The 24,224-nt window shown below is 47.5% G+C and overlaps 1 protein-coding gene across 1 annotated transcript; it reads left to right on the top strand.

Annotated features, from left to right (window-relative positions):
• The first annotated feature begins 1,063 nt into the window (after positions 1 to 1,063).
• Positions 1,064 to 17,825, top strand: LOC128713466 (intermembrane lipid transfer protein Vps13D). The gene is made up of 11 exons (XM_053808327.1): positions 1,064 to 1,160; positions 2,868 to 3,604; positions 3,679 to 6,131; positions 6,194 to 6,336; positions 7,126 to 7,266; positions 7,345 to 10,388; positions 10,456 to 10,879; positions 10,940 to 11,820; positions 11,890 to 12,057; positions 12,130 to 17,685; positions 17,757 to 17,825. The coding sequence occupies exons 1-11, from the start codon at positions 1,064 to 1,066 to the stop codon at positions 17,823 to 17,825; spliced, it is 13,713 nt and encodes a 4,570-aa protein (XP_053664302.1).
• Positions 17,826 to 24,224: the final 6,399 nt, after the last annotated feature.

The following is a 24,224-nucleotide window of genomic DNA, read 5'->3' on the forward strand; positions in this document are numbered from 1 at the left end:
CAACGTGAAAATTGCAGAATAAAGTGTTTCGCCAAGACTAGACTGTAATGAAAGTGTTTACTGAGACACAAACTGGTAGTTTTCTTAACAATTTTAATAGAAGAAATTTAACTTTTTTCCTACAGCGTATGGTGAAAAAATCGAAGCCGATTATTTTCCGGGCCTCAAAGTGACAGCCAGGTGTTGTTATGGTAGGGATGCCCGCTGTGCTGCTCGTTTGACATACAAAAATAAGGGAGTACTCTACCGCCCGGTGTGCATTTGCGCAATGGTATGATGATTATTGAACTAATCTTGGTGGAAAATAAATGACCACCAATTCGTTCTTAAGCACAGGATAGCCCTCCCTGCACCGTTTCACAATCAATTATAATGCAAAATCCTTCATTCGAATGCATTTTAGTAACAACCGGATTTGTTTTCTTTATCCTGAATCGTGAATATGGCAGTGGTAGCAATCTTGTGCTCGCACCTTTGCTGTGTTAAGCTTGGGCGATACCCGTTGACACGCACACTAGACAAACAGCTGACAGCTGCCAGTATCGATGCGTCCCAGTGGTCATTGTTGGTATTCGCTTCATTCCGCGTAGGAGGAAAGACTAAAACGGTGCGTGCACTTTTAGAGCCAAAGTTCCATGCGTCATGTTGGGAGTTTTGCACTATCGTGTGTGGGTATTTTCGAGTTGAAACATTTGTTTCAGGAAGGTAAACTCCAACTAGTGGCGATAAAAAGCAATCAACAAATGTGCTGAAATGATTGGCCCACGGAAATAGCCCAGAAGCGCGAGTTACATAAGCTACGACGGAGTGAGTGAATTTTGCAAACGAAATCATAGCTAGTTAAACGAGCACCAGTGGAAAGCTTACGCATTGTAAATAAAGGAAGTGCATTATAATACAGTTGTGTGTCCCATCGTCCGTTTTGGAAGGTTCAGCCCAAAGGACAAGTGCGTGTGTGCGTGTGTGAGTGTGCTTTTGGCGCGCCAGTGCGTAGTAAAGTTCGTTGTTTATTATTTCGTTGTAATTGCGGTGCAGTACCAATGCCCGCACCGATCGCACCAGCATGCTGCGGGAACTAATTGCCTGGGTGTTGAACAACTACCTCGGGAAGTATGTGGAAAATCTCAACACCGCCCAGCTGACAATTGCGCTGCTATCGGGTAAGTCGAGCAACCGAGCATCTATCGCTCGCTCCTAGTCCGACGATGGCCCGAAGCAACACAAGCAACAACATCCCTTGACTGCATCATCCACAGCGATGATGCCATCGCTTTCATTTCTACGCCGCGTCTACTACGACGTCTAGCGCAAGATTTCTGTTTGAGGGTGCAAAGGTTGCCAAGTGTCGGTTTCTACACGCTTGAAAACGCTCACACGATGGTCATCCGTTCCGAACCATTCAAACCACACGATCAATGAATTTTAGGTTCGCCTGCTTTGTCGAATACGCACTGATTTCCTTTTCGTCTACACACATGTGTGTGTGTTACCATGTTCCGGCATTGTTTTCCAAAAAACGGAACAGAATCAGGTATCGAGCATTGAGAGCAAGCGAGAGCCAACGTTAAACGCAACTGCAATTACGGATCGCAACCCCGCCACTACCGTTACCATGGGACACGAAGGAAAATGAAAACGCGCAACCGAAATGGAAACTCTCAATACCGGTAGATGACCAACCAACACTGAATGCGAAGGGGGGTGTCTGTTGATGGTCAGGGTTATGTAACAGCCTTCCATAAACGAAACAGCAAACCATACTCCGTAATTGCTGCCGACCATAGTCCATTCAATGAAGAAACCTCTAAAACGCGTAAACATCCCTTTCCCTCTCTACGATCGTAAGGCAGTTTGCAAAGCCCTCAATGATTCGTAGCTCACGGTGTACCGGTGTACCATGATTAATTTTGCGAACGACACTACCTGTTGCATTCGGGAGGGCTTAGAGGTTAAACTCCATTGAGGGCATTCCATTCTAATGAGGTTGTTTTCATATAATTTTTTGTTAACCTTCATGGCCAAGAATTTTCTTTTTTGGATAAAACAAATTTAACTTTTCGTCAATACCCTGAATTCTCCTTGGATAACTCTTTCAGATGATAAGATACGATATATTCAACGAACGGCATGTGATACGACATGTGGTTTTGCTAATCATATTCATATATTACTGGAACTTATCATCGTTCTTATCAGTTTTGTTACGACCCTTTTTTCGATATGTTACACATATGTCAACTTATTTGTTTGTGTTGATGAGTACCAAAAAGGTGCAACATTGTAACACACCCTCTCTAATCCATCGAGTTGTAGGTTGTCCACCCCACAGTTAATCATCCACCGCATGTGATGACTCATGTGGAACTGTGTTGGGTTTGTAATGAATAAATGAAAGCGCCACAGATTTTCTGAGATAGAGAGAAAGTGGTATTTTAGGAAAAAAATACATAATTTGTTACATATACTATAGTATATGATATGATATATATAGTATATATATATGATTTGAAAAGTTCTCGAATACTTTTGGTGAAGTACTTATACAAATATTTGGCAAAATATTGTGCCGTGAAGTAGAGCAGTCCATCAATAGGATACAGTAATATTTCATTTGAATGAATAGTAGCGGTAATTAAATCCCTTTGAATATCTTCATTAAGCACGAATTCTTTTTTGGTTTGAGTTCTGACTAATTTCGTACTGTAACTTTGCAGTTCTTAGCCTACCCAAGCCCATAGCTTTCTGGCGGACTTCCATCACTTCATCTGAGTTACAGAATCGTCCTTGCAGTTTTAGGAAGAATATCCTGTGATCATCTATGAATCTGTAGATTTACTTATCATCTCTCAATCTCTTCTCTCTTGTAGGTCAGGTGGAGTTGGAAAATTTGCCCTTGCGTAAAGATGCACTGCGACACTTCGGTCTACCGCTACAGATCGTCAGCGGCTCGATCGGCAAGGTGAAGCTAACCGTACCGGTACGTGCGTTCCGTACTGCTTCCTGGTGTCTGTACATCGATAATGTGCAGGTCACCTGTGGTCCGATCGATCTCGAGCAGGACTGGAACGCGGAGGTGGAACAGCAAACCGAGCTCGACCTTAAAGTAGCTTCCCTCGATCGATTAGAGGCGAAATGGCGCGCTCAACGGGAAACACCCGTCACCGAGGGTAGTTATTATGCGTCGTCCTACACTGGATGGCTCAACTACGGTACGACACTGGTGACGAACATTATCGAAAACCTGCAGCTCACCGTAAACGGCATTCATGTGCGGTACGAGGATGGGTTGACGGTGCCGAACCAACACTTTGCCTGCGGTATCAAGATCGATTCACTGTCGGCACAGAGCTGTGACGCTAGTTGGACACCGGGCAAGACGGCAAACTGGACCACGCAGCATGTCACCTTCAAGCTGGTAGAACTGACCAATTTTTCCGTGTACTGGGACCCGCGGGCACAGCACGAACCGGTACATATGATCAGCCCGATCAGTGTCCGTGCACAGCTACGGCGAGATCGAAGTGAAACACCGCTGAGAACGCGTAGCCGACCGCGGTTGGTTTGTGATCTCATTTGGGAAGAAATTAAGATAGCGCTTAGTGATGTAAGTACCGTTCGGTTGGCAAACTATTCAAGCAACAATCCAGCAATTTATGGTATCACCATGCTCTTTTACAGATACAATACAATCAAATGATGCAGTGTGTCCGCGGGCTGGATGATATTGCACGCTTTCGTAGGTTTAAGCTGCAGCGACCGATTACGCCGGTTGGTGAGAGTGCTCGCGATTGGTGGCGTTACGCCGTCCGTTGCCACGGGCTCTGTAGGCAGCTCGGGACCGATCCGTACGTGATAGCAAAGGAAAACATACAGTACATTCGAATATATATGCGGATCGTCGCTAACCCGAACGAGGTACTGTCGAGTGCGAACAAACAGTTTAAGGATCGTATAGAGCGTGATCGTACGTTCGATGAGTTACGGTTGCTGCGAGACGTGTGCATGATGCAAATGCCAAAGTTGGAGAAAATCAACGTCAGCTCGCCGTCCACAGCCGCGGCGGGTAAATCGATGTTGGTGCACTATTTCCCTCAGTGGTGGTACAGCAATAAGAACAACAACAATAATAATAGTACTGAAGTGTCGGAACAGCAGCGAACACCGCCAGGCACGGGAGACGATGACGCAAACGGGGCAATCCAAAATTTCCCGGGGCAAAATCCGTCTGATGAGACGACTGGGCAACAGTTAGCACTGACGGGTAATCCGGATGGTAGTTCCTACTGGGGAAACGATGGAGAACTGAGTCCCGTCAGTAGCTTTGAGGATGAAATTTTAGACGCGCTAGCCGGTTCGGTGGAATCCAATTCGCTGCTCAAACGTGACGCTGTGTTCGGGAAGTTTAACTTCATTCTTAAACGCGGTACGCTGGACTTTTGCAGTTCGCTCGAGATGGCTCCAAAGCTGCAATTTCTGTTTCAAGACCTGAAGATGGATGTGGAGTCAAGGCCACGCAGTGGTTCCCATTATGTTGGGCTTTCGCTAGGTTCGATACTGATCAAGGATCGTCTCACGCCTAACTCGCAGTTTCCCGATCTGGTAAAACCGCAACAAAAAGATGAACTTAATGTGAAAGGCCCCGCGAGCAGTGGGTCCACCAGTACGACACCACTCAGCACTCGATCGTCAGGTCGTCTCAGTACGACATCGCTTCCAGCCGATGCAAGTGCGGGTGAACCGATCTTTCAGCTACAGTACGAAAGGAAACCTCTTTCATACGATACCGATTACCGTTTGATGGTGAAATCCGAATCACTCGACATAGTGTACAACATGGATGCTGTCCGATGGTTGATAGATTTCCTGGCCAAACCACATCAACAGTATGACGCCAGGCGAAGGCTCGAGGATATGAAGAACAAAACCAAGCAGGAGCTGATGAAGAACTGGAACTACATTATCGAAGGCCATCTAAGTGAGCGTAAAACATGGACGTTGGAATTTGACATATCTGCACCACAAATTATCTTTGTGGACAATTTTAGTGACCGCATCAACAGCACAATTGTGGTGGTGGATTTTGGCCGCCTACAGCTGACCAACGGTGAGAATGGCTTTAGTTCGGCAAACAACGCGAACAATACGGAGGCGCCAGGTGCATCGTCAGCAGCTAGGGCATCGGTAGCATCAAAGACCAGCGCAATGGGCTTTTTCGGAGGAAAGCGCGATATATCCCCCGACATACAGACGGAAAATGAGGAAGACGACGCATTTATGACCCCGTGCTCTACGCCACCCGGTTCGGAAGCGAGCACCACAAATTCACCCACATTAGTGAGTGCGTTTTCGGAGGTGCCGGAGCTGGGCAGTGATCGTGCGGGCGGGATTGTTACAGCAACCGCGATCGGCGATGCGCTGGATGAGTATCAGCTTTACCAGCGTCTGTACGATCGTTATCACCTTCAGCTGACCGATCTGCAAGTGCTGGTTTGTCATGCCAAAGAACGCTGGACGGCGGCTAGCTTAAAAACCACCTCGAACTTGCACGTTCTTGATAGGTTTAGTATCGTGCTGCAAGTGGAACGACGCGTGGTGTATACGAGCGATCCACAGTACCCTAGTCTAACGCTGTCCGGCACGCTTCCGAAGCTGAACGCACACATCAACGAGTACAAAGTGTCCTCCATTTTGACGCTGGTGAACAAGCTTAGCAAAGCCGGTCAATTGAATCCAGGACCGTGGAACCAACCAGCATCTGCACAACCAACCGCATCGGATGAGGTAGATCGTACCTTAGGAACGGCGACAAACTCCAAACAAGCCAGTACGATGACACTCGGTGCAAACGATGAGGAGGCAAGTCATGCGAGCACGTCATCGGGTGCGCTTGATAAGGAATCTACCACCAATATAGTCGTGTTTCAGTTCACCATCGATCAGATGTCGCTTGAGGTGCAATCGCGCGGTCGAAGTGTAGCCGAGCTGCAGGTTTCTGGTGTGAAAGCCGGTTACAGCCAACGGCCGGAAGATATTAGCCTTACACTGTCCGTGCACGGTTTGTTGCTGGTCGATGCGATGCAATCGTTTGGACAGGATTTCGAACTACTGATAGCCAGCCATCGACACGTTGGGTAAGTGATGTTTGCAGTTATGCAAAATTACCTTTTAATTGACCGTCTTATATCTTTTGCAGCATGGACAGTTTGTCCGGAAGTTTACGGCAGAGTGAACCATGCTCTCCCTGCTCACCGGCATCACCACCCGATCCGCACATGGAATACCGTCGACCAACAAGCCCATTAACGATTTCGAAGGCGCTAAGCAATTTGCAGCGAGGTAAACAGAGTGAACAGAACAGAGTGTTCTCATATTGCGATCGCACCTTAGTAGATTATTCTCGCCATTTTTTCGATTTAGTATTAATTGCTGTCTTTTATAGATGAATAGTTTGTTACACTGTAAATAATTCGAATTATTAATGTATTGTCTCATTCGACGATCTAAATTCATTACAATCATCCCGTACGGATATCGACTTCCGATCACGGAGAAGCATTAAGGAAGGATAAAACTGAAAGCTTTTAAAGGCACATCAGCGCTTTAACTTAATTGGTGATGGTTCTTTAGTTATCAGACAATTTTCCACGATTTGTTTACATATTACAACATTACCACTTTTGATAAATTGGCTATCCGTTCTGTCGCCACAAATTAAGTTGAATACCTAACTGAATCCATCCTTTCTACTCGAAGCTCATTGTTTTACGCTTTTTTATTAATGCATGCCCGCATAAACTACATTATTTTTCTTTTCTTGTTCATTTTTTTCTTATCTTCTCATGTGTTACATTATTGGACCAACCCGGGATGAAAAATTCAATGACCCATTTGCGTGTGTTGCTGTGCTCTGGTCACTGGCCGTTATTTTGGTTTGTTATCGGTTTTTTTTGTCGTTACGCGCGTTTTAATTTGTTCTATCGGTTTGTTCTTATTGCGCTTACACATAAAAACAAAATACGATCTCCTCCTCCCCTTCTCCACACCACCCAATTCCTTTCCCCTTGCTCTTGAACGATGTGTGCGTGTGTGTACCTGTATGTGTGCGAACGTTGTAAAACAAAACAGCCACTTCTCCCACATGGAATGCGGCCACATTGGGCGATCTAGATGCGCTGATCACGGTGGAGATTGTGTTCGTTACCGCCGAACGGCCGGAAGATAAACTGCAGGTGGCAAACATTCAGTTCAACAACTTGGACATTATTGGTAAGGGAAAGCCTATGCAAAGTTATGCGATAATTGTCGTTAAACGAATCCTGTTTTGTGTTTGTGTCTCGTTTTCAGCTAACCAAGAAACAATCGTTGAACTGTTGGGCTTTATTAAACGAGTCATACCGGTACCGGTTCCAGCGCCACCAGACCAGACCGGTGGAGCGTGGAATGGTGGTGATAAAGTTCCAGAAGACGATGCGGATAAATTGCTTCCGAACCAGTCAGCTAGTAATCATCCATCGCAAATAGCCGCTTCCAACACAACTCGCCGATCGTCAGTTTCGTCTTCAAGCGATACTCCGCCCGCACCGGTGCGTCTTGAAATAACGTTTGATTTTCATCGCCTTAACGTGCTTGTACTGCGGGCACTCATACGTGACAATTACCTAGTCGGACGCAAAGTTGGCACGTTTACGATGTCGGAGGCAAAAATTCATGCTACGCTTGGCAGTGACATCACCGTTGAGGGATCTCTAGGAGGTTTGCAAGTGTTGGACCTAACGCCGGAAGGAGTAAACCATCAGCGCATACTTTCGGTCGGCAAAGATCCGCTTACGGAGGCGGCCAACAATGTACCACCAGCACGCTTTGATGCCGCTGATTCGGCTGGACCGGATTTGATGACGTCACTGGCGCAGGAGGTGTACGGTACGGGAATGGGACCAAAGCGTACCGACCATCACACCACAACGGACGATGGAATGCATGAGGAGAGACAAGCACTTTCGTTCTGCGTTTCGAAAGACCTGCACGCTTGCATTGACATTCGCGTGAAGATGGCCTCGGTGTGGTTTATTCACTGTGCTCGCTTTATGCAAGAGCTTAGCTGGTGCGCTACAGAGTTTAAGCATTACCTGAAGAACCTAGCACGTTCGATCCGTGAGAAAGCCACGGACATGGCGCTTGGATTGGTGCAATCTCGATCAGACCTTGCGGGCAGTCGCCCGGAAAGTATCTATGCTTCTCCGAGGCGTGTACGCCGTCAGCGAACGGTGTCTCTGTCAAGAACACAGGATGTATTGCTAAACTCGGACTATACTCTAAAGGTAGACATCACGCTTGATACGCCAGTGCTCATCCTTCCCAGAAGCAGCAGTAGCCCACAGGTACTTGTAGCACATCTTGGACGGATCACCATCAGCAATACGGATCAGGAGACTACTGGAGCATCGCCTTCTTCCTCCCAGGAACGTATCGTAGTGAATCTCTCGACTCCTCCGCCTAGCGCGCAGGAAGAGCTGTGTGGAGGATTTTTGCTCAGTGGTGCCGATCGTACTTCGATCGATTGCAATCTTAGTGATCTGGACGGCATTTACGAACCGACGGATGGAGCAACGGAGGGTCACAACAATACCGCTAGCAGTAGGATACGTTTTGCAAAGGAAGATTCAACGGAATTTATCGATAGTATAGCGGGTGATGGAATCGGGGCAGGTGGTGTTGGGAGGCACAGTGCGACGTCGAATCTGGATCGCTACAAGATTGATTTCCGGAACATAAACCTTTACTCGCTCGATACGACCAACCGGAAAGGGTTCCGGTTTGCTGGATTGCCACGGGCGGAAGAGTTTTATTCGTGCAAGGAAAATGCCATTCCGATCATTCATGATACGATCTTCAGCTTGGAGATTTGTCGCGAACATAGCAGTGAGCAGATGTGCACGGATGAGGAAGGTGATGGGTTTCGAATAGTTGGTTGCGTGGTGAAGCCACTCCGGTTATCACTGAAACGTCAGCAGTATGAACAATTGCTAGAGACAATCGATAATCTGTTCAAGATACCCAAAGATCTTGTTCGCCCACCGAGCGAAGTACCGACGACACTAGAAAAAGTAACAGAAATAGCAGAGGAATCGCTTGCTTTTCACACCTTCCCATTGCCGTCAAAAGCCCGGCAAGGATTGTTCTATCAGTCGAGTCTGGATCAACGCACACCGGCGGCCGGTGCATCAGCCTCAATCAGTGTACGGGTCCACTTTGAGCTGCCCGCGTTTATTATTCAGCTAAATGGGAACCGTAGCGAAGCGTTGGTGCAGATATCGTTCCGAGACTTCTGCGTCGACTTCGACAAGCGCAACCAGTACGAAACACATGTTAAAATTTCGCTACGATCCCTCCTGATGGAAGATTTACTGCAGTCCGATACAGCGAAAAATCGCTACATGGTAGTAACATCCGCCGAACGTGACTCGAACGAACGATACACCGCATCCTCGTTCGCTTCCCATTCGTGCCCGAATCCCGTCGGTTTGTTGCTTGGTATGGGTGACGGGTTACCAAATTCGCTACCAACGAACCTGGAGGATAGGATGGGATTTTCTTTCCTCGCCACGAATAAATCCCTTTGTCCCGATACACCTCCACCGTCGCCGTCGGTGCACAGACCGCACACGGGATCACGCCTGAAACCGGAAGAAAATCTAGTCATCTATAGCTCCGTGCTGGTGGATCCGACCTGCCCGACGTTTGCCACTCAGTTTGGTTCTCTGCAGCAGTCCAGTTTGATCGATTTTAACAGCCTCGATTTGATCGTATCCGTGGAAAGTTGGTTCGTGTTGTTGGATTTTTTCGGCCTTTTGTCGGACGACACGGACGGATCATCCAGCTCCGACAAGTTGCCGCCAGCATCTCAATTCAGCGAAGGGCGGGAAGATGGAGCCCGTCATAAAGAAGGCACCGATGGTGTAACGGGAGCTGTTCCCAATGAATCGTTCGGAGTACAAGGCGTTACCGGGCAGTCTAAGCTAGAAATATCGGTTCGTTCGTTAAGCTTGGTGTTGGCAAAACCGACAAGTGAAATCGCAAAAGCTAACGTGTCCAATGCGCAGCTAACGATTTCGAAACGTGGCCAGGCGAAGCAGGTCGAGGGTAGCCTTGGTTCAATAACGCTGAGCGATCTCACACCGTACGGGACGTTGTACAGGGAAAAGTTTATGACGACCGGTAGCGAGGCCCTCAGCTTTATGTACGTAAGGGATGCAGCAAAAGGTACGGTCAGAGGCCTGCAGAAAGATGCGCAGCTTACGATTACGATGTCGTCGGTGCGATATATTCACACGAAGCGGTTTATCGCAGAGATACAACTGTTTTTTAAAGAATTTTCACATCTACAAACGGTGAGTATTCACGGTTTTGTTTTTAATCAATCAACTTACTAATTGTTTTTCAATTAATTTCTCGCAGCCTATGATGCGAAAGATCAAACCTTCAGACGTTCGTGCCTATCACAATCAGCGTCCGACGCAGCTCGGTCTATCGATCAATGCGGGAGCACCGATCATCCTGCTGCCGATGAGCTACAACAGTGATCAAGTAATTGTGGCTGATTTGGGTGAATTTACACTAACGAATGAGTTCCGCCTGAGCGCCGGAGATCGTGAGGTGCTTGATGTGATGCACGTAAACCTATTTCATACGGACATTTTTGCCGCACGCATGGAAGCGGAACCGGAGGAACCGTTCGTTACGGTGCCCCCGACTACTGGTGGCGGTGGAATCGATATGAAGGGATACCGGTTGGTGAAAAAGGGTCCCAGTTTGCTAAAAGAGAAATGTCATCTTAAGCTGGAGGTCGAAAGGAATTTGGATTCATTGAACAGTCATTTCGGTAAGTGATAGTAATAGCTTTTTTTTCGTATATTATACCATTATTGCTTTCTTCTTCCAGTTCCGGACATAACCGTCCACGGAAAGCTGTCAAAGCTGGATGCGTTGTTGGATCTGCAGCAATACCGTTTGATACGGGGCTTTCTTTCGCACAATCTCGGCGAAACAATCGATGAGCTGTACCTACGCGCCTTCTCCATTCCCAACAGCACCCTTAGCCTAAACGCGGTGGATGCACAGGATATGCAGGAAGAGGTGTGGAAGAACCTTTCCATCAATCTCGAACTGCTCGACGTATCCGTACGATTGGTAGAAACAATCGACGATGATTGCTATGGCACGAAACCTTTGGCGTGTGTGAATTTTATCAAATCGAAACTATTGGTTGATTGTTTTAGCGATGGTGCACAAGACATCGATCTAGTTTCGCAGGAAATTCAACTAATCGATACGAGATTCCTGCCCGAGGAGTGCGAATGTCCTGTTAAAGCATATGCCGGTAGGCCACGTACCGGAAGCAGCGAAGTGCTGAATGTTTTCCCAAACATTCTACAACCGATACGGGGCGAACCGGGCACGGAGCTAGTGCAGGCGGAAATACACAGCCGAAGGCGTAAGGATCTGACTAAATTTACTATCCTACTGAATAATATGCGTCTGATGGCCATTTTGGATTGGTTGGAGAATGCACGGGACTTCATACTGCAGCAGGAAGATCCCCCACCGCCCTTGCCGATGTTGGTGGATGGCATCGAGGGTATTGGTGGTATGATGCAATGGGGTACCGATCGGTCTATCGATGCAGGGCTGCGAAATGCTGTTCAAAGGGTTCCAACGCCCGTAGAAGACAACCGTATGGAGCTGAAGCTTAACATAACTGACTCGGAGCTTGTGTTTGTGGAGAAAACCGATCAGTACGACACGAATGCTGTTATATTGAAGGTAAGTACAATATTATTTCTAAATGGATTGCAGTACTTTATGGTGTATCTATTCTTTTACAACTTGCAGAGCACAACAGTTGTTTCGTACCGTCCGTTCGAGGTGAATAAAACGTTATCAATCAATCTGAATAACTTGGAAGTGTTCTCCTGCATATTGGGTGCGGAGGAACGTACGGCACTGTCCATCATCGATCCAGTTACAATCAATATGGACGTAAAGAAGGGTGTATTGGAGGTATGGTTCAAAATGCAACCAACTGTGTAGTACGCAGTTATAGTAATCCACTTTCCAATGGTCTTATTCTAGATTCAAATGCAGAAGCAACTGTGCATTCGCCTGTCTTATCACGATGTACGAATGTTTCGGCAAATGTTGGAATCGTTACCGAAGCAGACGAAAAATGCTCGCGATCACGAGCAACAGCAACAGCAGCAGCTGCAAGATCGTAGAACAAGCGACGGCAGTGGTTGGAAAAGTGGAATTATGGATTCTGGTGCTGGTGGTAGGGTTACTGTGAACTCGAGAGCAGTGGAAAAGTTGGTTCATCTTGGCTTTCGACGAGACGATTGTCTGGTTGCGTTGGAACGTTGCAGCTATCAGCTTGACGAAGCAGCTCTTTGGTTGACACAGAACAAGGAACCAAGAAGACACGACGAACGTGGGCTCATGCACAGCAACAGCGTGGGTAGTACGGGCAGTGGCGCTGGTGTTGGAAAGACTGGATCATCTGGCACGCTAAATATCAGTGCTATTGAGTTGAAGTCACCGTGCATTTCGATCTGCGTTATTGACGATTGTCGCGATGCTGATGTACCATTGGTGGAACTTTCACTAAGCAAACTCGACCTTCGACAGGAACTTGGACAATTGCACGGAAGCCATTTGCCGGTCGTACCGGATCCACCGACATCCGATCCGAACGTGGCGATGGGTGTGGATGCTCTTGCAGTTACATTTTCCGGTTACAATGCGGGCCGTATGGCGGGTGTATTTGCGGTGGACTATTACAATCGCGTGCTGAGCGGCTGGGAACCGATGATTGAATCGTGGAAGCTAGAAGCGAAATGGGGCTACAGTTTGGCGATCGACACGGAAGCACCCGTCGGTTTGGGTGGTGGCAATCGGTTAAACATGCGTGTGGAAAGTAACGACACGCTTCGGTTAAACATCACCAGCACGCTAATCGAACTGTTTGCACTTGTGAAGGATAACTGGATGCAGGATTATTACGTAGAATCGGATGGCGCGAACGGTAAAACGAACGGCCCCGGCACAACCTCAACCACTGCTAGTTATCGACAGCGGGCTCCATTTATTCCGTTCGCGATCAAGAACGATACTGGTGTACGGTTGTGGTACACGACATTAATTTCTTCCGAGCTTACATCGTCGACGCGCGGTCGAGGAGGTATTGTGGGTTCGTTGCCAAATGTTCCACTGGAGGCTAGCTGGACGTTGGTAGAACCGGGCGGTGTAGCGACGTTTTCTTACGGCACTCGTAATAAAGCACGCCACCGGGACAGTCACAAGATGAACCTCCATCAGATAGCGGTGCGAGTGGAAGGTTGGCAGGAGGTAGGTCCTGTGTCGGTAGACCGAGTTGGTACCTACTTCCGGCATGCGAGACCCGACCTGTGCAATGCTGCGGTAACGGACTATTCACAAACACCGCGCGCCCGTATAGTGTTCGGCGTTACGATGGAAGGATCAGCCCAGAAGCTGATCAGTGTTCGATCGGCGCTGAAGCTAATCAACAAGCTGGACTCGCCGGTGTTGGTCAAGATGGAACATCTGTTCGGTCACCTTAATATACGCCACTGGCCCGAAACCAAGACGGCTATACTGCATTCGAACGAGCTACTGCACGTACCATTGACGCACGTGCACGCCGTGCTGTACTTCCGGCCCCTACTCGGTGCGGCCCTCGAAGATGCAATGAACTCGCTCACACCGTCCGCACCTTCACCCGTGCCCGGTTCACAAGCCAGCAGCTCGAGCGATGGCTGGACGTTGCTGCAGCGGTTTGACATTCCAAAAACGTTAGCACACGGTGGTTACCAGTTCACCGACCGTGGCATCCAGTGGGTGGATGCGATCGAACCGGGTGAGATATATCAGGAGCTTCGAAGCTGCCGTGGCCCGCGTGACAAAACGTGCAAAATGTTGCTGGCAATACGGAAGGAACCGTACCCGAGCAAGGACGTGATCCACCTGCCCGGGCACGTCATTACGATCTTTCCACCTATGCGCATCCACAATCTGTTGCCGTGCGATTTACTGTACCGATTGCCATCCGGCAGTCACGGGCGAATTTCTTCGTCGGAAACGGCCCGCATTACCGAGGTGGACATTGAGCAACCGATCGCACTGTCGCTTACGCTCGACAGTTACCCGAACGCGGGACAGATTACGATTCCGGCCGGTACGTACGGTTCCACCACGCTCGATGTGCGTCTATTCGATATGGGCGGCCGAATGTTGAAGCTATCAGCCACGATCGTGGTCGTGCGGGGGCGTGGCGTTCAGATATCGATCGGCGCACCCTACTGGTTGGTGAATCGTACCGGACTGCCGTTGGTGTTCCGTCAGGATGATCTCGACACCGAGTGTGCGGGGCAGTTTTGCGAAAATGAAGAAGCGCGCATGATTACACCGTTCATGTTTGCGTTCAGTGATCCGGGCTGTTCGGGCAGTGTGACGATGCGGCTGGGGCGTCGTTTCGGTGGCAGCCCGAACTGGTGCCAACCGTTCAAGCTGGAACAGGGCACACAACATCGGCAGCTTCGTGGCCCTGCGGACACGTTCATCATCGGTATTGAGGTACGGCGAGCGAGAGGGAAATACGGCCAGACTTCGATCGTTACCTTTTCACCCCGCTATCAGCTGTACAACCGAAGCAGCTACACACTGCAGGTGTTGCAGAAATGTCTCGTCGAAAGTACGACCGTGTACGATCCGGCTATGAGCCGATCGTCCTCGTCGGCGGCGTATATCGAAGCCGTACCGGGCTGTCACATTCCGTTCCATTGGCCTCGGTTGGAGCGGGAACACGAGCTGTGCGTTCGGTTGCCCGAAGTGCCGGAGTGTCAGTGGTCGGGTGGCGTCCCAATCACCAGCACCGGGCTAAGTCTGTACATAAACATCCGCAACATGAATGGTGCGATGCATTTCTTGCGCCTGGAAACGATACTGCACGGTGCGACGTATTTTATGATCTTTAGCGATGCACAAGCGCTACCACCACCGATCCGGTTGGACAATTATTCGCACGTTCCGATCACCTTCTCGCAGGCGGATATGAAGGCAACGTTTAAGACGATTGTACGCCCGCAGTGTTCGATCGCGTACGTATTAGACGAACCGACGGGTGCGCCCTATCTACAGCTTGAAGCACCCGGTGGTGATTATTCCAACTGTCGGCTAGATGGGTTCGAACCGTTCCGGCTCATGTACGAAAACTTTATTTACATTGCCTTCAGCCAAACGTTCGAGACGGGGCTCGAGGAGGATGGTCGGTTTGAGGTGCGCTCGCAGCAGCTCGTCCTCGGCGTGATCGATGGCCGGGTGGCACTGGTTCGCAAGCAGGCCGGCGATCGGTCCCAGCTGTGGCGCATGAACAATGAAAAGCAGCTCGAACACGAAGGCACCTCGCCACCAAGTGAACCGGGTCGTAAGCAGCCGCGGTACGTGCTGGATCTCGAGAAACCGCCCCAACCGATGCAATACATTGCGCTCGTCGTACGGCCAGCCAACCGGCAGCGTCGTTCCACTCAAACCTGGCACTTCACCGAAGACGGTCGGCTAATGTGCGAACATTCGAACATGTGCGTACAGGCGCGCGGTGGTTTCTTCGGGCTTCGGGCCGGATCGGAGGCGGTGCTCGGGATGTGTGTGTCCGACACAAAAGTGCTCACACAGTGCGGTGTACCGTACGAGCAGGCGATCGAACGGCAGAAGTTACGGCCCGGTTCCGGCTGTCTGTCCGTTTCGTACCGTATGGATGGACCGATCAAATCGATTCAAATACGCGACGTGAAGGCGGGTGGACGTGGTGAGCTAACGCTCGATTCGAGCTGGAAGCATGTGTCGCACATATTCAACAGTGGCCGCAGCGTATCGTCCGATGCGGGCACCCAGTCCGGGAAGGACATTCAGGAGTACCACGTGCAGCTAAAGCTGCGCAAGGGCATCGGTTTGTCGCTTATATCGAACCAACCGTGCGAAGAGCTTGCGTACGTGACGCTGGAAAACATACACATGGAGTGTATCCGTACGCCCGCAGTTAACTCGCTCGACTTCTCGGTCGGTGATATGCAGATCGACAACCAGCTGTTCGAAACGTCCTGTCCGATTATGCTGTACACGATCGGTAGTTCGCAAGAGAGCCAGGGCTCCGGGACAAGCTCCTCATTGCAGCTGAATGTCAAGCAACTCCCATCGCCCAACACGAACGCGGTCATTTTCGAACATTTCATCGTAAGCATACGGCCGGTGGTGGTGTACCTGGAGGAGCGATTGTTTTTGCGTTTGGTAAAGTTTTTCGGGTTCGCCAAAACGACCGTCGATCCGACGACACTGCCGGACGAAACCGACTACGAAGCGCAGAAGATCGTCTACAAGGTGCTGGACAGTAACGTGAAGCGATACTACTTCGGTGATCTGCGCATCATACCGGCCCAAATACGGTTAAGCTTTGTCACCGCCAGCAAACTGACGGCCGAGTTTGCCGAGATCAAGCGCAACCTCGGCTTTACCTTCATCAAGTTTGAAGATGCGGTCATCAACTTCGAACAGTTTGCGCACAAATATCATTTCGAAACGATGGATGCGTACCTGAGCGCGATCAAGGCGCACTACAAGCAGGAGCTGAAATGGCAAGCCGCCTCCATACTCGGCAGTGTGGACTTTCTCGGCAATCCGCTCGGTTTTGCGAACGATCTTTCGGAGGGATTCTCCGGACTGCTGCTAGAAGGGTCCATCTCATCGCTGGTGAAAAACGTCACGCACGGTATCTCCAACTCGACCGCCAAGCTGACGGAAACCATCTCCGACGGGCTCGGGAAGGTTGTGTTTGACGACGAGCATGTGGAAACACGCCAACGTATACTGGACGTGTCCGGTGGCAGTGGTAGTGGAACGACCGGCGATCATCTGGTGGCCGGTTTCCGAGGCTTCACGTTCGGGTTGCTGGGCGGCGTGACGAGCATCGTGAAGCACACGTACCAGGGTACGGCATCGGACGGTTTGTCCGGGTTCATAACCGGGCTCGGAAAGGGTTTGGTCGGTACGGTAACGAAGCCCGTTATCGGTGTGCTGGATCTGGCCTCCGAGACGGCGAATGCGGTGCGCGAACAGAGCAAAGGTTCGAACCGCATCCTGCCGGAGCGAAAACGCCCACCGCGCACGGTGACCGGTGCTCCCGGTGGACTGTTGCCACCGTACTCATACCTCCAAAGCAACGGCCAGCAGTACCTGTTCCTGATCAACAAGCGCAACTTTGCCGAACAGTTTATGGCGTACGAACCGTGCCTGCTCGATACGAAGGACTCGAAGATGCGCCTACTGGTGTCGGCCGAAAATGTGTGGGGCTTTTCGAAGAACGACGAAACGACGATGATCGTGTTCAACTATCCGATGAGCGAGATCATCTCCTGTCAACCGCTAACGGTGCAACCGCAGGAGCAGCAAGCTTCCCATGGATCGGGCCGTTCGAGTGGTGGAACCCGGAAACCCGTAACCTACATCGAGTTCTGTCTATCGCTCCCGTCGAAATCATCGCTCACACCCAGCGCACCGGAAATGGTGAAAAGGCCGCGTGTGCGCTGCCAAAATGAGGAGATTGCCAAAAAGATTTGCTACCATGTAAGTTGGAATGTTTCCTGACGCTGCTTTGCTTATGTGTAACGTATTTTTTGTTCTTTTCTTCGTTTCAGGTAAATTTTGCAAAGTGTATCTACGATGAACGAGAACAAACCCTGAACATCAATACTGTGATCGAATAGTGGCGCAAAAGGAATGCACACGCGCGTTTGTGCTAGCCGCTGTTTTTATTTCAGATCCAAAGCAATCCATAATCAAAAATATCTGCTAAACAAAAATCCTCTACTCTCTTTTAATTGCCTTTCCTTTGTTTGCTTTTGTGCTGTTACAGCATGTGAAACTTCTGCGTGATCGAAATCGAGCAGAGGCTCACCTAGTTGATTTTTCCGTTTCCCTTCATCATTCAATTAGGACAAGGTTTTTGTTGGTTTGTTTTGTTATTGTTAGAAGAGATAACAATTCCCACCAGGGTGAGGGACGTGTTTTTTTTTATACCATTGAGGTAAATGAACAGCTGTGTGTAGCTGAATTCCTTATACCTTATACGGTTGTCTCTGTTTTATTAAATTATAATTCATACTTTAGTAATAACGTCGCATTCTCGGCATTCATTTTTACAAGTGGAATCGAACGTGGGTAAAATGAGAAGAAAATAAATTATTTTCATTCGTAAAAAAAAACAAATTACTGTAATAATGTTGAGAAAGAAGTGTGCAGCAAATGTGCTGGCGAAGACGAATAAACATCCGGTCCGAATCGTGACAAAAATCGTGTTGTGGTTTATATTTTTAACGCACGGTGAAATGTATAATATCACCAAAGCAGCATTGTAGCGCAAAGCAACTCTAAAGATCGTCTAGAGCCGTCTAAAACCAACCATTGTTGTGAAGAAGAGGTTACCCAGCGTGCAATAAGCGTTATACGTTAGTCGAAGAACCCAATTGTACAAAATTGTACACAAAAACACCATTTCTACAACTATTCACACCCCCGATCGCCCAGAGACTTTAGATTTGCATAAAATTGGCCCACGGCGAACCTGTGATTCCGTTTAGGTTTAGCGTTTCTATTTTTACGATTGAAATTTCCGGCTACAAAGAAACAAGTTTACCCTTGTCTCCGTTTATCCATATGTAGCATATCTGCAATACAGCCTTCAAACATTTCAAAATCTCTTACTGTCGAAATTCACCCCATGCTGCTCTATCGAGATATTAGAACAAGAACTGCAACAAGCAAGTAACGCAAATAATATAAACCTCAGGCGCAATTAGAACAAATTTTAATCGCTTACAAGTTGCAAAAGCACATCCAATCGAATACAAGACAGTATACGCTTCACACCAGAATAGCTGCATGCTAGGAATGGAGCAATGAACGCTACAACCGTGCGTTTGATTTGGTTCAAGTTTGCAACAGAAGACGATGTACAGACACATGCATAGCATATACGGAAAAGAATAATACCATCCAATAGATACGAAGTAAAACAGAAGAAAACGTTAAAAACAACCAATCAAAATTCAGACAACTTTGGACTTTCTCGGCAATCCGCTCGGTTTTGCGAACGATCTTTCGGAGGGATTCTCCGGACTGCTGCTAGAAGGGTCCATCTCATCGCTGGTGAAAAACGTCACGCACGGTATCTCCAACTCGACCGCCAAGCTGACGGAAACCATCTCCGACGGGCTCGGGAAGGTTGTGTTTGACGACGAGCATGTGGAAACACGCCAACGTATACTGGACGTGTCCGGTGGCAGTGGTAGTGGAACGACCGGCGATCATCTGGTGGCCGGTTTCCGAGGCTTCACGTTCGGGTTGCTGGGCGGTGTGACGAGCATCGTGAAGCACACGTACCAGGGTACGGCATCGGACGGTTTGTCCGGGTTCATAACCGGGCTCGGAAAGGGTTTGGTCGGTACGGTAACGAAGCCCGTTATCGGTGTGCTGGATCTGGCCTCCGAGACGGCGAATGCGGTGCGCGAACAGAGCAAAGGCTCGAACCGCATCCTGCCGGAGCGAAAACGCCCACCGCGCACGGTGACCGGTGCTCCCGGTGGACTGTTGCCACCGTACTCATACCTCCAAAGCAACGGCCAGCAGTACCTGTTCCTGATCAACAAGCGCAACTTTGCCGAACAGTTTATGGCGTACGAACCGTGCCTGCTCGATACGAAGGACTCGAAGATGCGCCTACTGGTGTCGGCCGAAAATGTGTGGGGCTTTTCGAAGAACGACGAAACGACGATGATCGTGTTCAACTATCCGATGAGCGAGATCATCTCCTGTCAACCGCTAACGGTGCAACCGCAGGAGCAGCAAGCTTCCCATGGATCGGGCCGTTCGAGTGGTGGTACCCGTAAACCCGTAACCTACATCGAGTTCTGTCTATCGCTCCCGTCGAAATCATCGCTCACTCCCAGCGCACCGGAAATGGTGAAAAGGCCGCGTGTGCGCTGCCAAAATGAGGAGATTGCCAAAAAGATTTGCTACCATGTAAGTTGGAATGTTTCCCGACGCTGCTTTGCTTATGTGTAACGTATTTTTTGTTCTTTTCTTCGTTTCAGGTAAATTTTGCAAAGTGTATCTACGATGAACGAGAACAAACCCTGAACATCAATACTGTGATCGAATAGTGGCGCAAAAGGAATGCACACGCGCGTTTGTGCTAGCCGCTGTTTTTATTTCAGATCCAAAGCAATCCATAATCAAAAATATCTGCTAAACAAAAATCCTCTACTCTCTTTCAATTGCCTTTCCTTTGTTTGCTTTTGTGCTGTTACAGCATGTGAAACTTCTGCGTGATCGAAATCGAGCAGAGGCTCACCTAGTTGATTTTTCCGTTTCCCTTCATCATTCAATTAGGACAAGGTTTTTGTTGGTTTGTTTTGTTATTGTTAGGAGAGATAACAATTCCCACCAGGGTGAGGGACGTGTTTTTTTATACCATTGAGGTAAATGAACAGCTGTGTGTAGCTGAATTCCTTATACCTTGTACGGTTGTCTCTGTTTTATTAAATTATAATTCATACTTTAGTGCTAACGTCGCATTCTCGGCATTCATTTTTACAAGTGGAATCGAACGTGGGTAAAATGAGAAGAAAATAAATTATTTTCATTCGTAAAAAAAAACAAATTACTGTAATAATGTTGAGAAAGAAGTGTGCAGCAAATGTGCTGGCGAAGACGAATAAACATCCGGTCCGAATCGTGACAAAAATCGTGTTGTGGTTTATATTTTTAACGCACGGTGAAATGTATAATATCACCAAAGCAGCATTGTAGCGCAAAGCAACTCTAAAGATCGTCTAGAGCCGTCTAAAACCAACCATTGTTGTGAAGAAGAGGTTACCCAGCGTGCAATAAGCGTTATACGTTAGTCGAAGAACCCAATTGTACAAAATTGTACACAAAAACACCATTTCTACAACTATTCACACCCCCGATCGCCCAGAGACTTTAGATTTGCATAAAATTGGCCCACGGCGAACCTGTGATTCCGTTTAGGTTTAGCGTTTCTATTTTTACGATTGAAATTTCCGGCTACAAAGAAACAAGTTTACCCTTGTCTCCGTTTATCCATATGTAGCATATCTGCAATACAGCCTTCAAACATTTCAAAATCTCTTACTGTCGAAATTCACCCCATGCTGCTCTATCGAGATATTAGAACAAGAACTGCAACAAGCAAGTAACGCAAATAATATAAACCTCAGGCGCAATTAGAACAAATTTTAATCGCTTACAAGTTGCAAAAGCACATCCAATCGAATACAAGACAGTATACGCTTCACACCAGAATAGCTGCATGCTAGGAATGGAGCAATGAACGCTACAACCGTGCGTTTGATTTGGTTCAAGTTTGCACCAGAAGACGATGTACAGACACATGCATAGCATATACGGAAAAGAATAATACCATCCAATAGATACGAAGTAAAACAGAAGAAAACGTTAAAAACAACCAATCAAAATTCAGACAAACAAAAGCATTCGGTAGCCAGGAATGTGGCCTAATGGAAATTACCATCAAAATTTGTTCTCAGTAGTCGCTTTCACGGGCGGTAACTGTCATAGTTGAATGTCGTACCAACCATTAAGTCTAGTATTCTCTTAGGGACTCTGTCCCTCCCAGTGGCGATAGAAATTTGGAAAACTACACTTAATCTCGTCCAGCGTGCACCCCTTTTTTAATTCTTTATACAATTGCATCAGGCAAACTTGCAAACTTCTTGTCCTGTGTAGCCAGTCTGGCACTCAGTAGCATGGCCGTTGCTAGAAAACAATAACATGGAACACAGAAATATAAATAGACTATGCAGAATTACCAAAAGGACTGTTTAGACAGCAACGCGATCTTCGCTGCGCTTAGCCAACGCGTACGAATCGTAATCCACGTACACGCTCTATCCTTTTTCCGCTACCGCTTAAGCTGACCGAGTTCAACGCATCATTCAGCCAATGAAAAAGTCTTTCTTCGAACTCCATCGTGTACGCCTCGTGTCGGTGAGAAAAGGTTATTAAAAACAGTGTTTTAATATTACAACAGAGCTTCATCCGCATAAACACTAATTCTGGCTAACTTTATGTATCTCCTTAATTTTCCTGAAGTTATTCTAAGTTACTAACAACTGTCCTTATCTTTGTACAATCTATCCTTCTCTATCCTTTGTCAATATACAACTACCAATCGCTATCAACCTAACAGATACAAACAAACATCTGTTTAACTACAACTTTAATGTAAACCTAATCCTCGTAATATTTTCCGATGATACTATTTCCGTAACGTAGGTGCCATTTTAACTCATAATTATTATTATAAACTTTTTTATTGCGCTTAGTTTGTCGTGGAGATGGTATTTTATTCCAGTACTACTATTACTATACCAGTAATAAGATAAACTCTACTACGAAAGCTCCACGATGGAGACGCCTAATTCATTATAATTGGTAATTAAACAAGAAATCGAATAGCATCGATGGAGACGCCTAATCTATTATGGTAGGTGATTGTTAAACAAAGAAATGTACAAAATTCGGTAAGTTGTGGCTTAGAAAAATAAACAGACTGGAACGAAATCGAAATAAGAGCTAATTGTACGAAATTTATGTTGTTCATTAGAATGAAACATCCCAAATTACTTAACATTTGGTCATTACCATCAAAAACTTGTCGGTAATGATCAAACAGTTGGCTATGACGAAATATTTGGTTTCAATTTTTTAATTTACCATCCCGTGATACAAATCAGCTGATGCTAACATTATTTTTTCGGGGCTATTGTAGGTGGCCTTGACCATCGCGACCTACTCGGCCGCCGTTATGGCCGAATTATATCATTCAATCTGTCATGGTCTTTAGACAAATCACCCATGTACAACATATACAACACGCTGCAAACAAATGTTCGCGCCCCCATCCACCACAGATAAAAGATTAACATAAAAAAGAACAGTTGAGATGAAGGGATTTTAAAATAGACACCCATGTACTTCATCTTATTCTTCCTATTTACTCAGATGCTCAAATACTGTATGTTTGAAGATGGTGATGAAGAAAAGAACACGTCACAGCTTCAACCACAGACGCTTGGCCAACCCAGGCTTTTATTTTCGCATAGATCGTTGTATGAGAAATGTAAAAAAAAAATCCATCCAGCAGACAGATCTTTCCAGATCCTATCTCGCCCAGTTTGCACCCCTTTTTATATCTTTACACTGGCTGCTCTACGCTTCGGGCTACCCGGAGGCCTAGCCCTCTTGAGGTTGTTGTTGTCGATAAAGAAGAATTAGCTCTACGCTTGTTTGTTCTTCCTGTCCTGTTCAGTCAGTCTTGCACTCAGCAGCATGGCCGATGCTAGAAAACAATAGCACGGAAAACACAGAAATATTAATAGACTGCAAATGCAGAATTACCAAAAGGCCTGTCTATAAACATTAGGCAGTGACGCGATGCTGTGTTTCGCCGATGTGTACGAATTATAATCCACATACGCCTACACTCTCTATCCTTTTTTCCGCTACCCCTTGCAAACCGAGATCGGCTCTTCTTTCTTTTGACTACAGACCGCGTTTAGCATATGACGCGTCGGTGGCGAGGCGGTGTCCTATTCGTCTGTATTTCAACTATATGTGGGCAACCATTTCGTCAATAACACAGCCTACCTTCGAACTCCGCCGTGTACGTCTCGTATCAGCGAGAAAAGGGATTATTTTATTATTATTTTAAATAAAGTTTACAATCTTGCAATAGAGCTGCTACCGCATAAACAAACGTTTTAGCTATGTGATCATGAGATGCTCACGTTCAAAAGTGTTAAAAAAAAAGTTGTCCAAGGAAAGACAAATTTCCTACGTTGTTGGAGCTTCTTGGTATTACCCGTTGAGGAGGAGCGTTCTCAAGTCTTCTAGTGATGCGTAGTACATTGTACAGTGTTGTTCGCTATATGTGCGCGTGCCATGTGATCGCGTGCAGATATCCGTCCCACGCACACTGCATACGATCGCCATTTTACCCATGTACAAGCGCTTGTTTTGGTAAAGTACCGGGCGCCTCCAGTCTGCTGTAGCGAAAGTGT

The sequence above is a fragment of the Anopheles marshallii genome, chromosome 3, assembly GCF_943734725.1.
Source record: "Anopheles marshallii chromosome 3, idAnoMarsDA_429_01, whole genome shotgun sequence".
Classification (NCBI taxonomy): Eukaryota; Metazoa; Arthropoda; class Insecta; order Diptera; family Culicidae; genus Anopheles; species Anopheles marshallii.